We start from the raw sequence: 23358 nt of genomic DNA, 5'->3' as shown, positions 1-23358 counted from the left end.
TGAGGACACTCCCACCACCAACCCCACATGGCGCTCTCTCAGTATCTTGGGGAGCTTACGGTTCCCACAGGGATACAGAAACCCTCCTTTTCCTCTTACTCTCGTGTTTTGTTTTTTTTTTTTTAATTTGTAAGAGAAAAACAAATTCAGTATTTAAAATTCCCGACTACTGTGCTTCTAAATATGGCTATAAGAAAAAGCCAGAGGGGATACACAAAAATAGCTTTTGGGGGCGGTGTTACGATGAGCCTCAACTCCCGGCCCAGTCCCCATTCTCTTCTCCTAGGTCTGAAATGCTGTTAAACGATTTCTACAACTTTAAATGGAGTGGCACTAGGCCACGTGGGAGGGCCGCAGTCCTAATCAATTCAAGGACGTGATTCCTAGGGACGCCCCCAGGGCCGTCCAGCCCAAACACTCTGGTCCCGCCTCCCTGGCCGGCCCCGGCCCCGGCCAATCGCGCACGCTCAGCCGAAATGCGGAGAACCAATCACCGTCCGCTTCCATAATCACTCCCTCTTTGGCGTCTGCCATCAGCCTAAATGGCGCCACCTCGGAAGTGGCCGAAGCGCCAGAAGTTGCCGAAACAGGTCCGGAAGCTGCCGAGCGAGTCCGGAAGTTGCCGAAACAGAGCAGCGGGTGAGGAGGATGGCGGATGTCATCGCGAGCCTCCGGGAGGACGGAATCCAAAAGCGTGTGATACAGGAGGGTCGAGGAGAGCTCCCTGACTTTAAGGATGGAACCAAGGTTAGTGTCTTAGCCCGGCCCCTTAACCCCTCCACGGCGCCGTGCGCTCGCGAGGCGGGAGGAGGCCTTAGGCGAGAGGTTGCGCATGCCTAGAGAGCGGCGGCCCATGAATCTACCGCTCTCCTGCGGAGCTCGACGCTGATTGGTCTGAATTTAAGTAGGGGATGAATTTGGATGCGTCTGCCCCGCCCCCGGGCTTGGCCCCGTGATTGTATTGGCCCGGGAGGCCGCCAGGAGACATAAACAGGTTGGGGGGGTGTCTGTCCTCAGTGCTTGCGTAGACCCATCGCTGGAGAAGACCCTGAGCTGGAACCTTGGGATCCGGGAAGGGCCTCCATGGGCTGGGGGTTGGTGGCCTTGAAGAAGGTCCTGGCAAGGGAGATTCTGGATGGAACAGGCACCAGGAGAGAACGTTGTAAAGAGAGTAAAGTTCTGTGGACAATGGCACTGAAAGAACAGGGACAGGTGATATTAAATGACCAGTCACCAGCACTGGTTGAGTGCTCACTATAGGAGCACCGTGCTAGATGGTTTCCGAGTTTATTCCCTTTCATCTCCACAATGTGGGGTGAGTAGGACTGTTGACGCCGTTTCACTGATGTGGGAACCGAGTTCAGAGGAGCAGCGTGGCAGCTGGTGAAGGGTGTGGGCTCCTCTAACCACGGCCGGTCGAGGGATGGGTCTTCAGACGCCTTCCGCCTGCACTCACCCCCAGAGGACCTCATCCAGCCTAATCCCGTAACGTGCCCTGTGCCTGGACTAGCCCACGTGTATATCTCTGCCTTTACCTGCCCTTAATCCTGATATCTAACTCCCTACTCACCATCTCCACCTGGATGTCTGGTTGGCAGCTCAGATTTAACCTGCCCTGCCCACACCTTCCCCATTTCGGTTAAGGGCACCTCCAGCTTCCCCGTTGCTCAGGCAGAAAACCTCACAGTCTCCATGGTTCCTCCTGTTCTCTCACGCCCCACAGCAGATCCTCGAAATCCACCCAGGGCCTGACTACTTCCTACCACTTCTCCCATTACCACTCTGGTCCAGGCGGCAATGGTTTCCCCTGGGTTATTGCAGTAACCTCCTACCTTGCCCTCCTGTTTCTGCCCTCGCCCTTCTACAACCTGATCTGCTTCCTCCTCCGCTTGGATCCACCGAGTTGCTTCCATCTCAGAGTAAACAACAAGGCCCTCACCTGCACAGCCTACAGGCTCCGGGGCCGGGATCCACCCCTGCTGACCCTGTGACCCCACGGTGCACCCCTTCCCTGCAGTCACTCAGCTTCTGTCACGGGGGCCCCACGGCTTCCTGAATGCACCACACGCTGTCCCTCTGCCCCTCTGGGAGGCTTTTGCGCTGCCGTTCTTCTGGCTTAGAAAGTTCGCACCGCCTTGCATCTGCCTGGCTTGCTGCTCCCGCTACTTACTCCCTTGGGATCTCTGCTGAAGGTCGCATTCCCCGCCTCGTGTAACCCCCTCCGCCCCACCTGCTGCTGTTTGTTTTCTGATGCCAGCGCTCGCCTCCACCTTACAGAGCACGTTGTCGTTGGAGGCCCATCTCTCTTTCTCTTTCTTAAAGATTTTACTTATTTATAGAGAGGGGAAGGGAAGAAGGAAGAGGGGGAGAGAAACATCAGTCAGTTGCCCCTCGTGCACCCCCAACTGGGGACAGGGTCAGCAACCCAGGCACGTGCCCTGACTGGGAATTGAGCTGGTGACCTTTCGGTTCACAGGCTGGAGCTCAAGCCACCGAACCACACCAGGCAGGAGACCCATCTCTTTCTTCTAGATGGTCCACATGAGCTCCAGGGGGGCAGGGATTTTGTGTTTTGTTCACTGCCACGGCTAGCAGAGAGCTCGGGCGCATAGTAGGTGCCCAGCGAATATTTGTTGGAAGAGTGATTGGAGCCGGCTGCTGGGCTCCCCTCCTAGGCTATCTACCCACTGGCCATGTGACTTGGGCCTCCTACGACTTCCCTCTCCTTGACTCAGTTTCCTCACTTGGATAGTGGGGTAAGGGTCAGGTGGTAGCCCCTGGGCAAGCCCTGTCCCTTCTGCCGCCTGCAGGCTGGAGCTGGCCTTGTCCTCAGGGGCCGGGGGAGGGTTTGTGTCCTTGCCTGATGCCACACTTGGCCTGCAGGCCACGTTCCACTACCGGACTCTGCGCAGCGACGAGGTGGGCGTCGTGCTGGATGACAGCCGTGTGCACGGCAAGCCCATGGAGCTCATCGTGGGCAAGAAGTTCAAGCTGCCCGTGTGGGAGACCATCGTGAGCACCATGCGTGAGGGGGAGATCGCCCAGTTCCACTGCGATGTCAAGGTACCTGGCGTCCCGCACCTGCCCGCAGTGCCCGTGGTGCCTGCCCTGTCTGTCCAGCCATGCCTAGTCCCCACCCCGGGCCTCCACCCTGGCTGGGTCACCACCGACTCCCGCCAGGGCTTCCCGGCCTCTTTTCTGCCTTCTCTTTTCCATCAGCCAGACTGTAGCCTGGTTCTCAAATGCAAGTGGCCTGCTCAACTCCTTGCTTGGGGCCTGTGTAGCTCCTGGTCAGCACCAGGCTCGAGCGGAAGCTGTAGCTGCTCATGTGGCCCTGCAGGGTCTGGTCCCTCCCACTCACCTCCCTGCCTTTCCTTTCCATCCTCTTTTCGGCCAAGATCCTCCCTCATACCCCACAAAGAATTCCTGGGTCACCACCCCCAGGAAGTCCTCCCTGACTACTAGTCAGTGGTTGGGTTGAACCCCTCCTCCGGGCCCTCCAACCCATCTTTTCTGGCATGGCCAGGATCTGGTCGTCTGCCGGAGTCTCAGATACTTCAGGGCAGGGGTTGGATTTGTTGACCTCCAGCTTCAAAATGCCCAGAGTGGGCCAGCCCAGAGCCAAGACTCAGGCGTGTCTGCTGGCTGGATGCAGACAGCAGGGTCAGTGAGATGAGCTGGTTGGATCGAGGTATGGCAGTCTCGTTCCCCCATCCCAGCAGCTGTTTCTAGCAAAGGGGGAAAAGCGGGGTCCCCCAGGCCTGAGGGTCCCCCCTGCTGTGGGTTGTGAAGCTGCCAAGCTCAGCAATGAGACAGGCCCTGAATGGGGTGGGCGCAGGGCAGGAGAGCCGCAAAGCCTCTGGGGACAGAATGTGGCGAGTCCTGCCTGTGAGCTGCGCGCCTGTGAGGACAGGGGAGATGGGTTGACAGTGGGGGAGTGTGGTTGTCGGAGGGGGGTGCGTTGTGGGGGGACGTGCTTGGCTTGGTTTGGTGGCCCGAGTGTGTGGAAGGAGGTGGGGGCCTTTCTGGGAGAGAGGATGCTGGGAGGCCAGGGTCCTGAGGGGAGAGCCCTCCTGAGTTTCGGAGGAGTGAGGCTGGAGCAACTGTGGTCCCTCTCCGGGCCTCAGCATTCTTTCTCAGGCGGCGATTGGGCAGGGGCTGGGCCTCTTGGACCACCCTGACAGCCCCTGGTGCCCACTCGCTCTCCTGCAGCACGTGGTCCTGTATCCGCTCGTGGCCAAGAGTTTGCGCAACATCGCAGCCGGCAAAGACCCCCTGGAGGGCCAGCGGCACTGCTGCGGCATCGCCCAGATGCACGAGCACACTTCCCTGGGCCACGCCGACCTGGACGCCCTGCAGCAGAACCCCCAGCCTCTCATCTTTGACATTGAGATGCTCAAGGTGAGGGATTGCCGAGGCTCAGGAGCCCAGACAAACAGCCACAGCCCAGCCCCGGAGCGGGAGCCGGCCCTGCCCACCCACCCAGGGCTCCGTGGATAGACCGTTGGGGGGTTAGGGCAGGGCAGGTACAAGAACACTGGGGCGGGACCCCTGGCTGTCCCCGTGGGGCTCCCTCCTGGGGCCCCTCCTGTTCCTTCAGGTCTCTCTGAGAGGGCAGGGGTCTTCACCGTCTTGTTCACCGTCCTGTTCCTAGGACCTGGCGCAGTGCTGGGCCCGTGGGCGGGGCTCCGTGCACGTTCGGTGACTGGGCAGTGGAGGACCAAGCGGTTGTAGTTCTGGCATCCGCTGTCTGGAGCCTGGGGCTTTCCCGTAACTTGGCCCACGCCCCGGCAGGTGGAGAGCCCTGGCACCTACCAGCAGGACCCGTGGGCGATGACGGATGAGGAGAAGGCGAAGGCGGTGCCCGTCATCCACCAGGAAGGCAACCGGCTGTACCGCGAGGGCCTCGTGAAGGAGGCCGCCGCCAAGTACTACGACGCCATCGCCTGCCTCAAGAACCTGCAGATGAAGGTGCTGCCCCGGGCCGCGGCCGCGGGGTGGGGGCCCGAGGGGGGCGCCTGGGGCCCGGGTCTGAGCATCAGCCCTCCCCTCCCTGCCCCCCTGTCCCCAGGAGCAGCCTGGGTCCCCGGACTGGATCCAGCTGGACCAGCAGATCACACCGCTGCTGCTCAACTACTGTCAGTGCAAGCTGGTGGCCCAAGAGTACTACGAAGTTCTGGACCACTGCTCCTCCATCCTCAACAAGTATGATGGTGAGCGCGGGCCTCGGGCTGGGAGGGTGGGCGGGGTCCGGGGAGTGGCCTGCTCCTCCTCAGCACTGCAGGGCACTGGGGTGCCAGGCTGAGCCTATTCCGAGCTCCCACAGCTTGGCTACATGGTCCCCACCAAGCAGGGGCGTGGGCCTTGTGGTGCCGGAGGTATGAGTGGCGGCGCCGTGAGGTTGAGAGGGCTCTGCCCCAGGATGGGCCCCTTAGTGCCAGCAGGCGGCCCCGGGCAGCCAGCGGGTCCCCCCTCGGGCCCTCACATGCCTGCTGCCCCCCCCTGCAGACAACGTCAAGGCCTACTTCAAGCGGGGCAAGGCGCACGCCGCCGTGTGGAACACCCAGGAGGCCCAGGCTGACTTCGCCAAGGTGCTGGAGCTGGACCCCAGCCTGGCACACACCGTGAGCCGGGAGCTCCGGGCCCTGGAGACACGGATCCGGCAGAAGGACGAGGAGGACAAGGCCCGCTTCCGGGGCATCTTCTCCCACTGACAGGTCCGGCCCACCCCGCCCAGCCCGCCGCCGCCAGCCCACCCGCCCCACTGCATCGTGCTTCTCTGTACATAAAGGCCTTATTTATCTGTCTGTGGGCCTGCGGAGCTAATCCACTGGGGGAGCCGGCGCCGTCACCTCGCATTTCCTGGTACTGGGGTGGTCCCAGCCCCAGCACCCCGTTCGCCGGCCCTGAGACCTCTCTGGGCCTCAGTGTCCCTGGCAGAGAAACGAGGCTGACCTCCGCCACAAAAGGCTTCTGGCTGGCCAGGGCCGCAGTACCCAGGGGCCTTCAGTTTTAAGGGAGCGGCCAAGTCGAGCTTTACTGAGATGCCCGCCCTCCGCCCTCCAGCCTCTGATCCAGGGGCCCCTGGTCTCCGCTCCTGGAGGCAGAGGTTGCCGGGAGAAGCCGAGTCTGGGCTGGCTCCAGAAAAAGGCCTTGCTTGGGGAGCAGGGAGGACAGAGCCCTCCACGAGACCCAGGGGCCCCCCCTGGTGCTGCTTCTGATGTGTCGTATGGTCCTGGGCACATCCCGGCCCCCCTCCACCCATCAGTGTCCCCGTGGAACTGGGACCCGCGGGCTCAGCTGCCCCACGAGACCAGGCCAGCGGGCGATCAGGTGAGAAGCCGGTGGTGTTTATTTCCGTGGTTCACACGCTGGAGAAGCCTCTGGGTCCTCGTCCATCCCTGCCCCCTCCTTGCTGCCCCCCGGGCTGGGTCCCCCCACATGAAAGGGAAGTAACGCTGAGGGGCAGACAGAGATGCAGGGTGTGGAGCTGGGAGGCCAGGGCTGGGGGTCTGGGCCCCCAGCCTCCCGCACGTGGCCACTCGGGCCCCTGAACGTGAGAATAAATAACCCAGGTCCGGCCACAGCGCGGGCCTCACTCTCCGCAGTCCAACTTGAGGCTGATGCTTCGGGCCTTGCCCCGGGCCAGCATGGTGGGCGGCGTCCCTGGGCCCTCCCGGTCGGGCTGGCTGGGGCCCCTGGAGCGGAGCAGCTGGCTCTGCTTGCGGAGGAAGTCCACAGGGGCGGCCCCGCCGTAGCTGCCCTTGGCCAGGGTGGCTCTTGAGGGTCCCGTGGGGGCATGAGGGTGGGAGCCAGCTTCCAGCTGGCCCAGGTGGGCCACGTAGCCGTCCGACAGGAACTGTGGACAGAGGTGGGCAGGGGTGAGGGGATGGTGGTCTGAGGCTCACACGCTGCCCCCCGCCCGTCCTGTCCGGGCTCCCCGACGGTGCTGCCTTGGCTGTACTCCTAGCCCTGCCCCTCTCTGGGCTGCTTCCTCACCTGTAACGTGGCCTGGGGGACGAGGGGGGCGGGGGGGGGCTGACAGTAGCAGCCAACAAGCACTTTCTGTGCCTGTGCCCGTCCATGTGCGGTGACCACATGATCATGTGACCTTCGTGACAGCTGTCAAGGTCAATGCCATTTTATTATTTTCATCTTACAGACAGTAAGTTGGGGCTTAGACCGGTCAAGGCCCATGCCCAGGGCCATGCCACAACCAGCCTGAGTGACCGCTGCTGGTCTGCCCTGCAGCTGCCAGCTGCACATGACCCCTGTCCTGGGAGGAAGAGCCCAGGTCCCCTGGGGCAGGCCGTCCATCTCGCAGCCAACCCCCTTGCTTCTTGTTTTTAGATTTTATTTATTTTTAGAGGTGAAAAAGGGGGAGAGAAACATCAACGTGTGGTTGCCTCTCATGTATCCCCTACTGGGGACCTGGCCCACAACCTAGGCCTGTGCCCTGCCTGGGAATTGAGCTGGCGATCTTTCGGTTCTCAGGCCAGCACTCAATCCACGGAGCCATGCCAGCCAGGCTGGCTCTTCTTAACACAGGTGGACCCTGTGACCTCAGACCCAGGCTCCCGGGCCTCACCCGCACTCGGCCCTCACCTGGCACTGTGCCTGCAGCTTCCGTACGGCGCGGCCCACGATGTAGGTTTGGCTGGGGGGCAGGCCCAGCGCTGCGTATACGGCCACGTCTTTGGGGGATCCATAGCCAGCCACGATGTTCAGTTCCACCTGTGGTGGGAGAGGCCAGTGAGCCACCTTGGGACAGGGCATGAGGCTGGGGGTGGCGTCTGGTGGGCTTCCCGGGTCAGACAGCTTGGGGAGCCAGGCTGGCTGGACAACGGAGGGGCAGAGAGTCCCGCATCACCAGGCGCGGATGGGAGGCAGGGCCCACCGGATCTCCCTCACTGGCCCTAGGGAGTAGGGACCCCTTGGAGCACACTAGGACCTAAGCATAGGGACCTCCCCTGTCAGTTAAGGTCCCAGAGACAGGCCAAGGGCAGAGGCGGGGCCCTTCCCAGTCGCTGTACCTCCTGCACGAGGCTCTGTAGAAACATCGCTTTCTGACGCAGCGGGTCGTGGGTCAGGCCATCGCAGAAGGAGACGACCCCGTGGGGGAAGTTGTGCTGCGACAGCCAGGCCACCACACGGTGCTTCTGCATGTCAGGCCGGCCGGTCACGTACACAATCAGATAGCCTGCATCCTGCCAGTGCCTGCGGGAGGGGGGGCAGTCAGCTCCAGGTACCAGGCGCTGGGGCCGGTCTCTGCAGTGAGCCTGGCCGTGGCCGCTCCTACCTGACCACATCCACGGCGCCGGCGCGCACCTTGGGGTCGCTGCCCATGATGGAGACGCTGGCAGTAAAGGAGCCATCTATGCTGAAGACCACGGCCTCGGTGCCGCGGGCCACCACGGTCAGGCAGCACTCAGCATAGGTGTGGTCGCCCCTGCGGCGTGAGTGGTCTCGGGGTGAGTGGCTTGGGGGTGGGCGGTGGTGAGGCCCAGCCAAGTCCCGCCCCCCAGAGAACTGGCTCGCCGCGCCCTCACCTAACCATCATGCGCACTGGGTAGACGCCGATGCCCAGCGCACGCTCAGCAGGCAGCGGAAAGGTGAGGCGGCCCGAGCTGTTGGTGACCTCGGTGCCGAAGTGGATCCACTTGCCGGACAGCGGCTGTGTCATGATGTAGATGTCCACCTGGTAAGCAGAGGGGGCAAGGGTGTCTGAGGGGTGGAGACCCCTGGCACCCCCTGACTTTGAAGGGAGGGCAGAGGTGGGCCTGTCATCTGGGGTGGATGGGGCTGAGCGCTCCACCGGGCAGGCCGGGAGCTGTCCAGGGGACAGGAAGCAGGACCGGGAACTCCCGCTTGGGGGCGCGGTTGAGCAATGGGGGCGGGTCTACCCGGGCCGAGGCCACTGGGTGCTGACCTTCTCTCCGGTGAGCGTGACCACGTCCAAGGGCCCGTACATGAAGCGCCCATTCAGCACCTGGGGGCGGCCCTCGCACACCACCGTGTCGTTCGCCCGGTGGTTGGAAGTGACATTCTGGCGGAAGGGATGGCAAGAGCGCACAGCCAGTTACCCAGAAGTTTCGGGGAAGGGGGGCGGGCGACCACTTGTTCCCAGGGCCCCGGACCACCAGGAAGGTGGGGGGCGGGACTTGGGAAGACCGTGGAGGCGGGGATCTGGAGAGGGGCCTAGCTTCTGAGGGCTCGAAGGGGCAGTGCACCTACTCGGATCTTGACTTGCGTGCGTTTGCGCTGCCACTTCTCCCTGGGGAAGGCCGGGCTGTAGATGGACGGCTCCTCGCACTCGGCCAGCTGCGGCTGCTCTTTCTCGATCACCTAGCGGGACGGGGCTAGGTCACGTGAACAGGGTCCTAGGGCTGCCCCTCCCCCAGCCCGCAGCTCCCCATCCTGGTCCGGTTCCCGCGGTTCCCATTTCCCATCCCGTCCGTACCCTGGTACCCTGGCCCACCTGGCGCAGGATGAAGGCCACCACGTCGGCCGACTCCCAGTAGCTGGCGTGGAAGAGGTGAGGCAGCGTGACAGTGGGGAAGGCGGTGAGCGCCTCGGGGCAGTAGAGCGAGTAGTCTATCCGCTTGGTCCCCCACCATCTCTCCAGGACTGCGCAGCCACGGTGGGCAGTGAGTCAGGGTGGCCCTCCACCCCGTGCCCACGGGCCTGGCCCCTGGGTGCTTTCCCTCCCTCCTCTCCCCCAAGCCTGCTTCTCTGAGTCTGGGCTGGGTGCTGGCGGAGGGGGGGGTTCCAGACCAGGTGCTGGGAGCAGTGGTGTGTCCCCTGGGCTCCCTGTGGACAAGGTACAGGGGTGCCCTCCCCTGGCTGGGTGTCCGGTGGACTTACTCTTAACCACCTCACTGGTGCTGCTGGGGGCAGCTGGCTGGGCCTGTGGCTCCGAGCCTAGCTCACTGCCCTTCCAGAAGGCACCGCCGGTGGAGGTGGGTGTTGAGGGCACCATCTCCAGCTCCTCCAGGAAGAGGCCCGAGTGCGTCTGCAGGGTGTCAGCTGGCGAGGAGGGCCAGTGCCTCAGCGGCAGGCCCGCCGGCCGCCCTCCTGCCGGGCTTCCGGCTCCGGGCTTCCAAGACAGCTCAGCCCCCGCGCCTCCACCATCCCCCCTGCCGGCCCTCCCAGATCAGGTCGTAGTGGAGGCAGAACTGCGCCACATCTGTGGGGGAGCGACCAGTCGGGGCGTTCTCTCCTCTTAGCTCACCCGACAGCCGGCTGCATCCTTGCTGGGGTGCCTGTCCCCGCCACCCCGCCACCCCGCCACGGGCCCACGTGTCTCGCGCACGAGCACACGCCGCACTGATGCAGGAGCGCGGTGCGTATGGGTCACAGGGCACCGCCGCCCACAGACTCTGCAGCGCCCCCCTCCGCGGGGGGCGGCCCTCCTTCAGCCACACCAGCCTCGCTCTGCCTCCCCCAGGCCTCACCACTGCCCCCCAGGCAGAGGACACTGGGGGTTTGGGGGGTGCACACCTCCCAGGGGACTGGGGTAGAACTCCCTGGTCCCGGCAACAGTGACACGAGAAGTCGCCAGCGGTGTGGGAACTACCTTACGTCTCCTTGGGTGAGGGGGGCCTTCCCCATCGCCCCTGCCGAGGCCCTCCTCCCTCCCCCCTTTATCTTGGTTGGGGGGCGTACCCAGCAGGAGGGATGAGCCGTCTCCCAGGGGGAACTTCTGGTAGCGGGGCACAGCCAGTGGGGCAATGGCCTGGAACTTGGGGGCCAGCAGGGGCTCGAGACGGCAGGCGCAGGGGTCGGCCGCGTGGAAGAGGTTGTAGATCTGCTCGCAGGCTGGGCGCATCTGGGCTACTGGTACCCAGAAGGTAAAGTGGGGAGACGGGGGTGTGGGAGCCAGCACTTCCCAAACTTCACTCCCTGGGAGGTCACCGGGGTCCCACTGAGTGACACAGGTCTCTCGGCTACGAAGAGAGCAGAGCCTGCGGTCTCTGAGGTGGTTCGGGGTGAGTGGTTTCCTTGCTCATCAGACCCCTTCCCACACAGAGCACCTGTGGGCCCCGGCTCCTCCTGCTGCCCTTCGGGGAACCCGGCATTGGCCCGTCCCTCCTTTCTGGGCCACGGGTTCCCCCTCTCTAGCCAGGCCACTTAATTGGTACGGGGGGTGGGGGGGTCGCAATAATGCCGGCATCTCAGCGGAGATGAATCTGGAGGAGCTGGCGCGGGGGCGTGGCTCCCACCCCATCCCGAGGGCTCACCCTCCAAGGCAGGCATCACGGTTTTGCGCAGAGCCAGCACCAGGCCCAGCGGGGAGCCGAAGAGAAAGAAGCCAGAGACCTTGAAGTCCAGGCGGGCGGCGCTGATGGGGCCGTCGGGAGCCTCAGAGGCGGCAGTGGGTGGGCAGGAGGCTGTGCTGGCCCGCCTGGGCTCCCCGGAGGAGGGCGCAGCTGTGGCAGCCACCTGCAGGCTGCGGGGGAGGGCGGCTTGGTGCTGCTGCCTCGGCCGGCCAGCGGCCAGCGCAAGCCCAGGGTGGGGACGACGGGGCGGGCATATCACCTGTTCTGTGAGCCCTCGGGTTCGGGATTGGCCACATCGCCGGGGGTGCGCTGGGTGGGCAGGGCCGAGGGTTCCGGGCTGGCCCGGCCCAGCCCTTCCACCCCGTCTGCCAGGGGGTCCCTCACTGGGCCGATCTCTGGGGAGAGCAGCTCATTGTTCTAGAAGGAAGATGGGACAGAAAATTCTTAGGACCGGAGACGATGTAATTTCTACTTATTCGGAAGTGAGGAGTGAGGCCTGGATGTCGGGCAGGGAGTCAAAGCAAGTGGGTGGGCAGAGCCCCGGGGGGGGGCGGACAGAGTGGGGCAGCAGGGGGCCTGTCTGCAGAGAGGTCACGTTCCGGGGGCAGAGCCCTAGAGAAGGAGAGACACCCCCCCAGGAGGCGGCGTCCAGCCCCACTCACCATGCTCCCTCGGCGGCTGCTGCCCCGGCTCCCCGCGCCTGCGCTGGCACTGTGACACAGCGCGTCAAAGCCCAGGATCCCACCGACGCCGTCCCCAATCAGCACCACCTTGGGGACAGGGCGGCGCCTCAGCGGGGCTGGCAGGCGGATGGAGGGCCCTACAGCAAGCTCCCGGGGGCGCCCCAGCCCCTGACCTGCCCGCAGAAGCCAGCACCCTCGGATGAGCGCAGGAAGGCGGCGTAGGCCTGGTTGGTCCGGGCGATGACCGCGGCCACAGCGCTCTGGTATCGGGAGGATGAGGTGGCCAACAGTGGCAGGGCCGCCAGGGGAACGTGGTCCTGGGAGCGGGATAGGCTGTCGCCGTCATGGCTGTAAGGACTCAGGCTGGAGGAAGAGGAGAGGTGGTGGGTGGGTGGGGGCCTGCAGCCCCTCCACGGCCCCCTCCAAGTCCCCTTGTGGCCTGCTGGCAAGTCCTAGTGCCGTGGGGCCTTTGCGGGCGGCGCCAGCACCCTAGAGGCCTTTGTGGTGAAGCCACTGCCTGGAAACTGAGGTCCAGCCGTGTGGCTGGCCAGCCAAGGTGTCTGGCTTCCCAGTCTCCTCCCACTTCCCCCATGGGGTCTTCCTGGTCCCTAGAGCCCCCAGGTGGGTGTCTGCACCTTGGGGGCCCTGTATACCCCCCACCCTTCCACCCCGGACCAGTACTTGGAGACGAGAGCATAGGCAGCCGCGCAGACGGGCGGGCAGGGCACCAGGCGCAGCGCCACGTGGCCCAGGGCCTCGGGGAAGTGGACGCGGGTGACGGCTTCGAAGGCCAGGCTCAGCGTCTGCACATCCGCCTGCTTGGAGTTGGCGTCTCCAGGGCCGGGGTCCAGGATGTTGCCGCTATGCAGGATGAGGAAGAGGGCGTGGACCGCGCATGCCTCGGCCCCCAGCTCCCCAGCTCCTTCTGGGCCCTGTGGGGCACAGTGGGGCACCGGGGGAGTCAGAGCAGTGGCCTGGCAGGTGGGGGGGCCGGGCTGTGACCTAGGGCGGCTGGTCACACTTACCTCCGAGTCCCTGGGTGCTCGGGCCCCATCCCTCGTATCTTTGGCGGCCTCGGCTCCGGGGTCTGTGGGGCAGAGAATGAAGGGGACTGGGGTCTGTGGAGGTCCCTTCATCTGGCACTCCAGATACTCGGCCTGGGTGGCACCCCCAAGCCCCCCCCGCCCCCCCCCACCTCTGACCTTCTCTAACTGCCCCCCTCTCCCAGGTCAGCTCACTGCTCCGGGCCGGTCCTTTGCTGCCAGAGCAGCCTCTCCCCACAATGCCCGTTTGCCCGGAAACCCCCTTCCTAATCCTGCCCTGTCGGCAACGGCGGCCACTGTCCACGTGTGCCCGCTTAGACTGAAATGAGTGGAAGTATGATACAATTCAGACTTCAGCGCCCCGGTCACAGTAACCACATTTCGAGTGCCTAACAGCCACATGCGCCTGGCGGCTGGAGCATTTCCGCCATCACATTGTCCTGTGCTGGTCCGTCCCTCCCCGTACAGCTTCGACGTCAGCTCCCGCGGGAAGTCCGCCTGGACTCCCGATGAGCTGCTCCATTCTTTGCGTGGCGTCCGCACCTCGAATCCGCTCCGGCTGCCCCTCCCCCCGCCCGAGCTCCACTGGCTCCGGACCCTTGTATTTAACGCGCATGCTCCCTGGGTTGCCGCTCCCAGCGCACTTGCTCTCCGAGTCCGCACCGCCTCCGCGGTGCTGAGCCCCGATTCTGGGTCTTTACCTGGTGCCCCCTCAGCCTCCATGGGGGAGGCGAAGGCGTCGATGAAGTCATTGGAGTTCCACTTCGTCATCTCCTTGGGGAAGACCTCGTCGCTGTCCCAGAAGCCTTCTGAAGGGACAAGGGGCTGTGTCAGGAAGGGGAGAAGTTTCTCAGGGACACACCCACCTCCGCGAGGGGTGGGGGGGCCCCCCCGCAGCGCTGACCGTGGGCGTCAAAGAACTCCTCGTCGGAGCTGTTCTCGGAGTCCCGGGCAATGTTCTGCATGCGCCACTCGGACAAACTCTGCGGAGACACGCCCCCTGCAGGGCCCCACCGGGGTCAGCCCGGGAATCCAGACAGCGGGGCGCTCCCGCCCATCCCTGGGCCTGGGCCTGGGCCTGGGCCTGGGCCTCCGCCTCACCTCCGTGCTGGGACGAGTAGGAGGAGCGGGAGGACGAGGACCACTGTTTGCCGAAGCTGGCATCGGGTGAGGCGTCGGGGCCCAGGGGGGCCTCGGGCCCATCGGGGGTGCCAGCATGGCTGGCCCCAGCCCGGGCCTCCGCGCACGGCTTCCCGGGGGGCTGGGCCTCGGGCCCCTCGCTGTCCGTGCTGCACTTGGCCATGCGCTGGGCCAGCATGCGGGCGGTCTCCTCCTCCAGTGCCCGGATGTCAGCCATGCTCAGGTCCGTCCACTCGTCCTGCCAGCACCAGGCCTGGCGGTGGGCTCGCAGCATCACCCGGCGAAGGCCTGCGGGTGCCCAGGCATCAAGGACAACGCCCTCCCCACCCCGAACGTCCCTGCCGCAACGTCCACGTGCCCAGCCCTCCAGGTCGGGCAATGGCCCCCCGGGCACGCCACCCACCCAGAGCCGCAAAGTAGGGCAGGGCAAGTGCTGTCCAGAGGGGCCTGGGGGTGGCGCTGGGGCATATGTCTTCCTGCCGCACCGCCCTCCCTGCCCACTGCCTCTCCTAGCCCTCGGACACCTGGGCTCAGGGCCGCAGGCCCCCCCCCCCCCCAGCGGGAGCTAGTGCTCCCCTCGCTCCTCCATCTGGCTTCCCGCTGACTTCCTCAGAGGAGTCAACAATTAAGGCGTTAACAGTTAATGAAATTGTCGGTGGTTAATGAAGGTGTTAATAGTTAATGGAAGTGTTGGCACAGCAATGAAGGGTGCGGCGAGAGATGATGCCCATTCTGGGACGTTTTTATCTTAAGGGAGGAAAACAGTTCCAAATCTCAGTATCTAGGAAATACAGTGATAACAGTTGAATTGTAATCATAAACTTCTGGGAGGAAATATATCAGAATCTTATAGCTATTATGTGGGTAATTTTTATTTTCTTATTTGTGCCTTTGGTATTTTTCTACACGTTAAGACAAGGGGCCTGTCTTCCTCTCTGAGCTGAATTTGCTCATCTGTGAAATGGGAATAATAATAGTCCTTACCTCAAGGGGTGTTGTGTGTGTTAGAGGAGATCTTGCGTGAAAAGTGACTAATTAGCAAAGGACCTGGGGGAAGAGAGGCGGGAGGGGGTGGGGGGGTAGGAGAGGGGACAGGGTGGGGGGAATAAATGGTGATGGATGGAGGCTGGACCTGTGTGGTGAGCACATGATACATGGGACACATGATGTGTCACAGAACTGTGCAGCTGAAACCTGTATCATTTTATTGACCAGTGTCACCCCAATAAATTCAATTAAAAAAAAAGTCTGCATGTTGTGACCGACATTAGCTTTTAACATCTGGCCCAAACTGCCTCATTTACAGAAGGAAAGACTAAGGCGCAGAGACGGGAAGTGGCCCGCTGGGGTTCCGTGAGAGTGTAGGACCGTGGGACCCAGGCCCCCAGAGGCCCGCATCTAGGCATTCTTCTGACCACAGCTGGCCCAGCCTCAGGCCTGGGAAGGCGGGGCGGGGCTGAACCCCAGCAGCTGTGGGGCTGGGTTTAGGGTGACCCGAACCAGGCTCCTGGATACCATGGCCAGAGGATGGGGCTCTGGGAGCTGGGGGTTGGAGGGGTCCTGAGAGCATGACGCCGTAGTCACAGCCTCACCTGCACTTCTGCTCACGTCACCAGTTAGTTAGGGCTGGTGACCCCCCGAAGGTCGCTAAGTCTAGCTGGATGCACAGGGCGGTGGAGAATTTAGACCTCAGGATCATGCCGCCAGCCTTTCACCCTCCTGACTCTTACCTGTACCTCAAGGCTGGCCTCCCCTGACCCCCTGCCGGGCTGTGCTTTCCCCCCCCCACCCCACCTTAGGGCCCAGCACATCCATTGGAAATGGTGGCTTTACGCTTCTGCGTGCCCTGCAGCGTGAGCACGTCCTGGCCCAAACACGGGGGCTGGCGCATGCCTCGAAAACGGGGTGCAGCGGGGTGCTCACCGACGTCGTGGATGAACTGCTCGATCTTGGCCTGCATTCCCCAGTATCGAAACTCGACCTTGCACAGCTTATAGGCGCACATGAGGGGCCCCGTCTGAGCCGCCCTGCGTGCCCAGTCGTCAGCCAGCGGTCCTCGGCCCGTCTTAACGGAGCGATACAGCCGAGGGTCCTCTTCTGCTTTGTACTCGCCTGGGGCCACCGCGTCCCGCACGATGTCGATGGTGTCTGGGGGGGGTTCCAGCGGCACTGAGCGCTGCCAGCCCCCGCCAGCCCCTGCCACCCCGTCCCTCCCTCAGGATCGGGAGGGCAGCTGCTTGAAGACCGGAAGCCTGGGCCCCGAGAGCGCCTGGGGCTTGCCAGAGCCTGCCTATCAAGGAGTCAGGTGGCCTGAGAGGGTCTCCAGGGCCCCCCACTGGCTCCAAGCCTCACCCAGGATGCGCTGTCTCCTCTCGGCCCCGCTCAGGTTAAAGACGTTCGGCTGCTCTCCCCCATCGGGCAGGTAATAGGTCTCTATTTCAATGGAGAACTTCTCCACAAAGGGGCAGGTGTATCTGGTCAGAGGGCGGGGGCAAGGGTCACTACGGTGCCCACCAGGGCTGTTCCCGTGGCCCCGAGCCCGCCCCACCCACTCACCGGGTGCGGGTGTAGGGGTAGGCGTTCCAGGACTCCTCCTCCACTTGCAGGGCGGCCTTGGGCAGCAGTGCCCGGAACCAGCCTGGGATGTGGGAGCCCACGTGGTACACCTTGTGTGTGTACTGCCCACTGCCGCCGGGCCCGTCCGTGTAAGGCCGGTTGGCCAGGATCTCCACGCCACTGCCCTCGCCGCTCGACTCCTCCCGGCTCTTTTTCTGAAGTCCAGGGCAGAGCAGAACATGGTGCTCAGCCCCAGCTCCCAGGGTCCCCGGCTTTGCCTGGCCCCAGGCACAGGTCTGGGGCCCTCGTCTGGCCTTTCCAACCCCCTGACACCCTGCCCTGGCTGCCCCCGTCCCCCGTTGCTCCTAGGATCAGGATCACGGCCGCTGTCCAGTCCCCCACTGCAATCCACAGCTCCAAATCAGCCATCCAAACACCCGCCGAGGGCTTTAGCCCAGGCACTGTTTAGGAGTGTATCAATTAGAATACGCTGATAAACAGAACAAAGCCCCCTGCCCTGGTGGAACTTACGTTCTAATGGAAGAAGATGGACACAGAAACAATTAATTACGTATGTTAGAGGGGGTAAGTGCTACAGGAAAAAGAAAGCACGGAACAGGGTTAGGGGGACTGAGTTGGGGTTCGCAGCTTCCACAGATGGTCAGAGAAGGCCTCAAGGAGATAACGTGAACCTGACTCCCAGGAGGGAAGGGAGGGTGCTGCGTGGATGTGGGGCTGGGGGAAGTGTTCGAGGCCGAGGGGAGCCGGGGCACGGGCCCCAGGGACGCCAAGGGGGCCGGGGTGGGTGGGCTGGAAGAACCAAGGAAAGTGAAAAAGGCCCCCACCTCTCTGAGGACCTCACCCTGGTCCCCTCACTCCATGGGACCCCAACGACCAGCTCCTGCCCGCCCCTTCAAAGTTTGAAACACTCAGATCCCACCCCCTTAACGCTCCGGAGCCCCAACCTGGCCCACATGGTCCCCAGGCTGGACCCTGGACCTCTTGCCCCTGAAGACGCCGACCCTGAAACTCTGGGGAACTCATCTGGGGCAGGCCTCCCTGAGAGCCACCCGGGCCCGGGCCCAGACCCCCTCCCTTTATCCTCCGGGGCCCCTGGGACCCCTCTATTTCACAGTCTTGGTGCCTGGCCCTCATCCCATCTCCCCGAGCTGGGCCCTTGGGGGACCCCCTCCCAACCTTCTTTACCACCTAGGACCCCTCCTACTCCCTCTCCCTCACTCTCCCTCCTCAGGCGCTCCTTCCCCTCCGGACCGGCTGCGGATTCTGAGGAGGATTAAAGGAGATCACACCTGGGCTGGGCACTTGGGGAGGGGGGAGGAGGCACCACCAGGCCCTTCTGCCTTTATTTCCTACAGCCCTTCCACCCTCCCCCTGCATCCGAATGGGGGAGGGGGGGGTCGGTGCGGGCAGACACCTCTCTCTCCCCCTCTGGCCTCTGAGCCCTTTCGAGTACCGGGGCAGGGCCCCTTGTCCCCGTGCGGCCTGCGCGCTCCTGCATGCAGTGTGATGAAGTATCATGAAGTATGGCCCCCCTGGTCTCCCGCTTCCCATCGCCCTCACCTGGATCATGTAGAGCTGGGCCACCTGGTACTCGTCCAAGCTCATGGGCAGCAGAATGTGGTACTCCTTGATGAGCATCCTGAAAGCGCTCTGCCGGCTGCGCGGCCTCCGCTCCGCCTGGCGCAGGGCACGGCGCGGCAGTCAGTGCGGGGTGGCTGCGCGCGGTCCCGAGCCCTGCGCGCAGGCCGAGGGGCTCGGGCCGCAGGACCCCATGCTTCCGCACTCCACGGGGGAGGCAGAGGCGAGCCCAGCGCTGCAGCCAGCGCTGCCAGGGGCCGGGAGCCGCAGCGAGGCTGATCAGTGACCTCTTTTCGGCGCAGCCCCCGCCCCCCGCCCGCCCGTCGCCGTGACAACGGTGCGCTGACGCGGGCCCCCCTGAGCGGCGGCTTGGGGCTGGCCAGCCTGGCCTCCCCTGCTGCCTTCTAAGCCCCCCTTGAAACGGCATCCCTGGGAGACCCGCCCCCTGGAGCCCCCATGCCCCTCCTTCCGGCCTGCCTACCAAAGCTGGCTCCTCTGGGCTGCCCCCTGCATCCCTTTTCTGGAGTCGGCGGGGTCCCGTGTCCCTCACTCCCTTTGTCCACTTAAAACCCCGTCCCTCGGGGTGTCTCTCCACAGAGCAGCCCGTGCGGTTGGTTCCCCTCTTAGCATCTGTGAGTGTTCCCCACACCCGGACCTGCCTCCCAGGACCAGACAGTTAGCCCCGTGGCCCCCAGACCTGCCTTCCCCACCCGGGCCCGCAGCCCAGTCCTCGGCTCTCCCCTCTCCGGCGCCCTTCCTGGACCCCATCTTCCTTCCCAGGGGTTGATTCCTCTTTGGGCTGAGGCCAGAGTGGCTCCACTTCGTATCCCACGGGTCCAGTCCTGAGAGAGCCGCCCCGCCAAACTGCGCCGCGGTTCCGGTGCAGGCGCCCATCCTACCCCACCACCTCGCAGCCAGCGAGGATGCCGGGGGCCCCATCGTCCCCACTTCCCTCTGCTCCCCGGCGTCCCCGTCCCCCGCCGTGCTCTTGGCCCGTCCCAGCTCACCTCTAGTTGAGAGCGGGCGCCCCTCACCGGGCACGGGCGGGGGCGTGCGGGCTATGGGTCCGAGCCCCGAGTGCCCCCCGCCCCAGTCTCGGGTTCCAGCAGTGGCTGGACCCTCGGGAGTTGCAGCGCCAGACCATGGCCCCGACCTTTCTCCCTGGCGCCCCAGCCGTTCCTCCCCGCCGCCCGCCGCCGCGTCACTGCGGCCGCCCCGCCCCCTTCCTGGGCCCGGCGGGCCCTCCCCACCCCTGCGGGGTCCTGGCAGCCCCACCCGCGGCGGAGGAGGGCGGCCCCTGCCTTCCTTTCTCCAGGCTGTGGCAGGTTGGGGGGGGGGAGAGGTAGTTCTCTAAATACTGGTGGTTTTTACTCCCTGTGTGCTCTTTGGAATCCCCAAAGCACTCTTGGTTTCTATTTCTACCCTAGCCCAGCCCTCCCGTGTACTAGGAAACACGGCAGGGACCCCTCCCCATTCTCCCCAGCCCGACGCCCAGGGCAGAGGAAATGCATCTCCCACGGAAGTCTGGCCAGAGGCTGGCCTCCGACTTGCCTCTACCTAGGAGGTGGGATCCCAGCACCCCAGACCTCCAGGGTTATTCAGCTGCACACCCAAGTCGAGGCCTGCATTCAGTCCTAGGACTAGCCCCTCAGTGTGGCCCCACCTCTACCTTCCGGGTCCACAGGTCTGGCCAGCCAGCCACTAGACCCTGGGCAAAGGCTGAGACGCTGGCGGGCCTCCTGAGCCCTTGGGACCACACCCAGTCCACCAGAGGCGCTGGGGCGGTGGACAGCAGCGCCCATGCTGGAGCCCAGTCCTCTCTCCTCGGCTCTGCTTCAGAGGTGCTGGGGGAGGGGAGCAGCAGTGCCTCCTCTCCTCCCCACGGAGTCAGAGATGGGCTACACTCAGAGCCTCCGAGGGCTGATTCATTCAGGCTGTTAGGGCATTAAGACATGAGGGCGTGGCTTAAGTGAACTGGCATTTCCACCTTGCCAGGCATCTAGGCCCAGGCTGGTGACATTGCCCTCGAGCTGTGCAGGAGGCCAAGGCCCTGCACTGCCCCCTGGTGGCCCCACGTGAATGAGGGCGGAGCTGGGAAAGCTGAGGGCAGACAGGGGCAGGGTCCCTCCAAAGGTCAACGGACTAGGTGGGGACAAAGGGGCATCAGACTCAGTGGCCTCTGCCACCCACTGCACCCCTTGGGAGTCTTCTCTTTCCCTCTCTCTTCCCAGCCCACCCAGGCTCAGCGGAAGCACCAGACTCAGAAAGGCTAAAAGCTGCGAGAACAACTCCAAATTATCCTTTATTTATACAAAAAGGGCATGTTTAGCAAAAGACACACCGAGAAAAGAGAGGCTATCGCCCAGAAGACGAGGCAGGGAGGTGGCAGGCCTTCTGAGGCCCTGCTCGGGGAGGAGGGGTCCGGGACAGAGTGGGGAGAAGTCCTGGGTAAGTGCTGAGCGGCGGGGCACAGGAAGAAGACAGCTCCAGTCGGGTCGACACTGATGGCAGGTCACGGGTGGGACGCACAGTGACCTCGCGGCTAACTATTCCAGGGGTCCCAAGTTAGTGCCGCCGACTGGAGTGAGAGCCACCCCCTGGTTCCTGGAGGGCACCCACCAAGGGACACAGGACAGGAAGCGCAACTCGGGGTGAAGGCCAGGGAGAAGCAGATGCCCTGCAGTGGCCGGGAAAGGTCCAGAGTCGGAGGTGGAGGTGCTTCCTGTTACGTGCGGGCGTTCCGCTCTGTCTCTGCCAGGCACTCTCTGACTAGGGCCCGGGCATGGATGATGCCTGGGGTGGGGGTGGGGGTGGGGGGTGAGGGTGGGGAAGTAACATACAGGGTCTCAGTTTCCTCCAGTCCCACCCTCACCCTCCAGAAAAGACCCCTCCCTCCCCTCCCCCTTTCCTTTCAGTACAGGGGACCATACTCTAATGAAGGGCTAGATAAGATTAGAGGTTTGGCTAATCCCTACATCTGCCCTGTTGAAATACAAAATCCCCAGTCCTTCCCTGGAAATTGAGTAAATTTCAATTCAATTCAATACACATATGAATTCAATACACATATAGATAGTGATCCTGACCCTTAGCCTAAGCTTGGTTCAGGGGACCTCCTGAAGTCCTTCCTTCCTGGGTCGGGGTTAAGGGGGGGGTGGGCCTGGCCTCACTCACCTCTCTTCAGGCGCTCCATGGCGCTCTTGCTGCCAGCATAGGTGGGCCGAATCTCTTTGCCCATCTCCTCTATGACCGACAGCAAGTCCGTGTAGGTGCTCTGGGAGCCCTGGGCGCCGGGGGGCTTCATTGCCTATGTCAAAAGAGAACAGAGCAGTGAGCTCAGGCCCTGGGGGCCTCCAGTCCCCAACCGTAGGCAATCTGTCGGCCCCACTCACCTGCACATAGCCCATGGAGGGCGGTCCAAAGTCGTTAAACAGTGGTCTGAAAGGGGCAGCGGCTCCCGGCACCGAGCCCGACGGAGATGGGACACTTCCGGCTGCAACATGCGCGAGTTGAGAGGTCAGCCCGGGACAGGGACATCTCCTCCCCAGCGCTCCAAGCCCCTGACCGGACTCGTCGCATTCTTTCCAAAGGGATGCTTATTTTCAGGCCGCTCAACTTCAGGGACAAACCCCTCCCCCTGCCCCCCGCCAAGCCCTGACGTGACCACGCCCACTTCACAGGCCAGCAAACTGAGGCTCAGGGAGTGTGGGCGGCAGGCCGTCTTCTTTCCCAGACCTCGACCGCCCAGGGAGGCGAGCAGGGACGGAGTTGCATCCTCACCTGTAGGGACTGGGGTGCCGGGTCCGGGGGTGCTGGAGCCCGGGGTGCTGCTGGGGGCGGGGGCGATGGGTTTGTAGGACATCCCCAACTCTTGGGTGCGGCGGACGTCGGCCGGCCGCTCCTCCGGGGTTGGCTGCCTAGCCACTCAGCTGCGCTCTGATTGGTAGGCGGGCTGCACGCCCCTGGTAAATAGAGCTTGGGCCGGAAGGGCGGACGGGTACAAACGCTCTCTCACTCCCGATTGGTGCGCACAGGTGTCACTCGGACCTCCTCATTGGCTGAGGGCGGCCCCAACAGGCCGCAACCGCTGTTGATTGGTCTCTGCGTTCCGGACCTCGCACCTGTCTGCTCCGGATTGGGCGGTGTCCGGAGCCCTCCGCAATTGGAGAGTTCGCGGCCCCGGACCGCGCGCTCTCAAACCGATTAGTCCCAAGACTCGAGAGGCGGGGCCTCGGAAGCCGGGACCTGGGTTTGGTCTGCCGCGAAACGCGCCGAAGGGTCTTCTTCAGGCACGGGCACCGCCCTGACGCCTCATTTGCGTTGCTTCGCACGTAGGCTCCGCGCCACCGGGTCTCGGCCCAGCTGGAGATGCTGTCGCTGCCGCCGCCACCACAGAGCGTGCCTTTCCTCCGCCCCGGACGCCGAAGGACGCAGGGCTTTGACGTTCCGAGCCCTGCGTCTCACCCCGTGCGCTTTTACGTCACCTTTCGCCGGTTCAACAACCTGTTCCCGATCTGCGCAGGCGCCCTCCTAAAGCATTCGTTTGTTCCCATGGAAACGGGTCCCTCACCGTCGCCACGCTCGTACCTTTTCCGAATTGCCTCGTTCTGGGCGTCTAGGCTAGCGTTAGGTCCAAGGGCGACCTCGGAGACCCCTCAACCCGCTTCCCCGAGACCCCCCACGCCCGTGCCATATAATGACAATAGTAGGAACAGCTAGCCCTTGTCAAATGCTTACTGCATGCCGCGCCCTGTATCAAAAGAGCACCGACCAGCCAGAATGACGGTTGGAATGTCACACTGCCCCACTAGCCATTTTCCCTTGGACAAGTTCTTACCTCAATATGCCTCAGTTTCTCCGTCTGTAAAATAGAGGCGCTAATAATATCTATCTCAGGGGGTTGTGTGGATTGAATGAATATTCATTAACTGCTTTATTGTTTCATTCTCCTCTTTTCTGTTGCGCTCCAGTGCCTCAAAATTTTCCCATTTCTCCCCCCAGACCCCTCCCCTCACGTCTCCTTCCTCACTACCCTGGGTCTCCCACTGTCGTCCGAAC

At 63.7% G+C, this 23358-nt stretch overlaps 3 protein-coding genes across 7 annotated transcripts; 1 reads left to right on the top strand and 2 right to left on the bottom strand.

Moving 5' to 3' along the window:
* Nucleotides 1-537: 537 nt before the first annotated feature.
* LOC123829378 (aryl hydrocarbon receptor interacting protein) lies at nucleotides 538-5798 on the top strand. Of its 2 annotated transcripts, none has more exons than XM_045855030.1 (6): nucleotides 538-747; nucleotides 2884-3063; nucleotides 4213-4401; nucleotides 4795-4971; nucleotides 5072-5205; nucleotides 5509-5581. In XM_045855030.1, exons 1-6 carry the CDS (start codon nucleotides 649-651, stop codon nucleotides 5579-5581), a joined length of 852 nt encoding a protein of 283 aa, XP_045710986.1. In that variant the 5' UTR covers nucleotides 538-648. The 2 variants fall into 2 exon arrangements, with proteins under 2 accessions (XP_045710986.1, XP_045710985.1); XM_045855029.1 differs by having other exon boundaries at nucleotides 541-747; nucleotides 5072-5213; nucleotides 5509-5798.
* A 531-nt stretch (nucleotides 5799-6329) lies between these two features.
* On the bottom strand, nucleotides 6330-19491 carry PITPNM1 (phosphatidylinositol transfer protein membrane associated 1). 2 transcript variants are annotated; one of them, XM_045855019.1, is made up of 24 exons: nucleotides 19308-19491; nucleotides 18283-18399; nucleotides 16702-16916; nucleotides 16498-16619; nucleotides 16069-16293; nucleotides 14107-14433; nucleotides 13910-14005; nucleotides 13707-13814; nucleotides 12988-13049; nucleotides 12644-12894; nucleotides 12136-12325; nucleotides 11942-12049; nucleotides 11539-11696; nucleotides 11241-11449; nucleotides 10666-10836; nucleotides 9865-10026; nucleotides 9479-9627; nucleotides 9235-9345; nucleotides 8930-9046; nucleotides 8550-8698; nucleotides 8300-8449; nucleotides 8034-8217; nucleotides 7606-7734; nucleotides 6330-6859 (listed from the first exon to the last, which is right to left on the bottom strand). In XM_045855019.1, the coding sequence occupies exons 2-24, from the start codon at nucleotides 18358-18360 to the stop codon at nucleotides 6596-6598; spliced, it is 3735 nt and encodes a 1244-aa protein (XP_045710975.1). In that variant the 5' UTR covers nucleotides 18361-18399; nucleotides 19308-19491; the 3' UTR covers nucleotides 6330-6595. The 2 variants fall into 2 exon arrangements, with proteins under 2 accessions (XP_045710975.1, XP_045710976.1); XM_045855020.1 differs by having other exon boundaries at nucleotides 10666-10833.
* A 1086-nt stretch (nucleotides 19492-20577) lies between these two features.
* CDK2AP2 (cyclin dependent kinase 2 associated protein 2) lies at nucleotides 20578-22742 on the bottom strand. Of its 3 annotated transcripts, none has more exons than XM_045855053.1 (4): nucleotides 22081-22735; nucleotides 21693-21793; nucleotides 21475-21607; nucleotides 20578-20977 (listed from the first exon to the last, which is right to left on the bottom strand). In XM_045855053.1, exons 1-4 carry the CDS (start codon nucleotides 22160-22162, stop codon nucleotides 20847-20849), a joined length of 447 nt encoding a protein of 148 aa, XP_045711009.1. In that variant the 5' UTR covers nucleotides 22163-22735; the 3' UTR covers nucleotides 20578-20846. The 3 variants fall into 3 exon arrangements, with proteins under 3 accessions (XP_045711009.1, XP_045711010.1, XP_045711011.1); XM_045855054.1 differs by having other exon boundaries at nucleotides 20578-21093; nucleotides 22081-22728; XM_045855055.1 differs by lacking the exon at nucleotides 21693-21793 and having other exon boundaries at nucleotides 22081-22742.
* Between the last annotated feature and the right edge of the window lie 616 nt (nucleotides 22743-23358).

Source organism: Phyllostomus hastatus, unplaced genomic scaffold, assembly GCF_019186645.2.
Source record: "Phyllostomus hastatus isolate PE091 unplaced genomic scaffold, TTU_PhHast_1.1 phas_scaffold_11, whole genome shotgun sequence".
NCBI classification, from domain to species: domain Eukaryota; kingdom Metazoa; phylum Chordata; class Mammalia; order Chiroptera; family Phyllostomidae; genus Phyllostomus; species Phyllostomus hastatus.
Note: the sequence above shows the minus strand (reverse complement) of the source record. Positions and strands in the feature narration are given on the sequence as shown.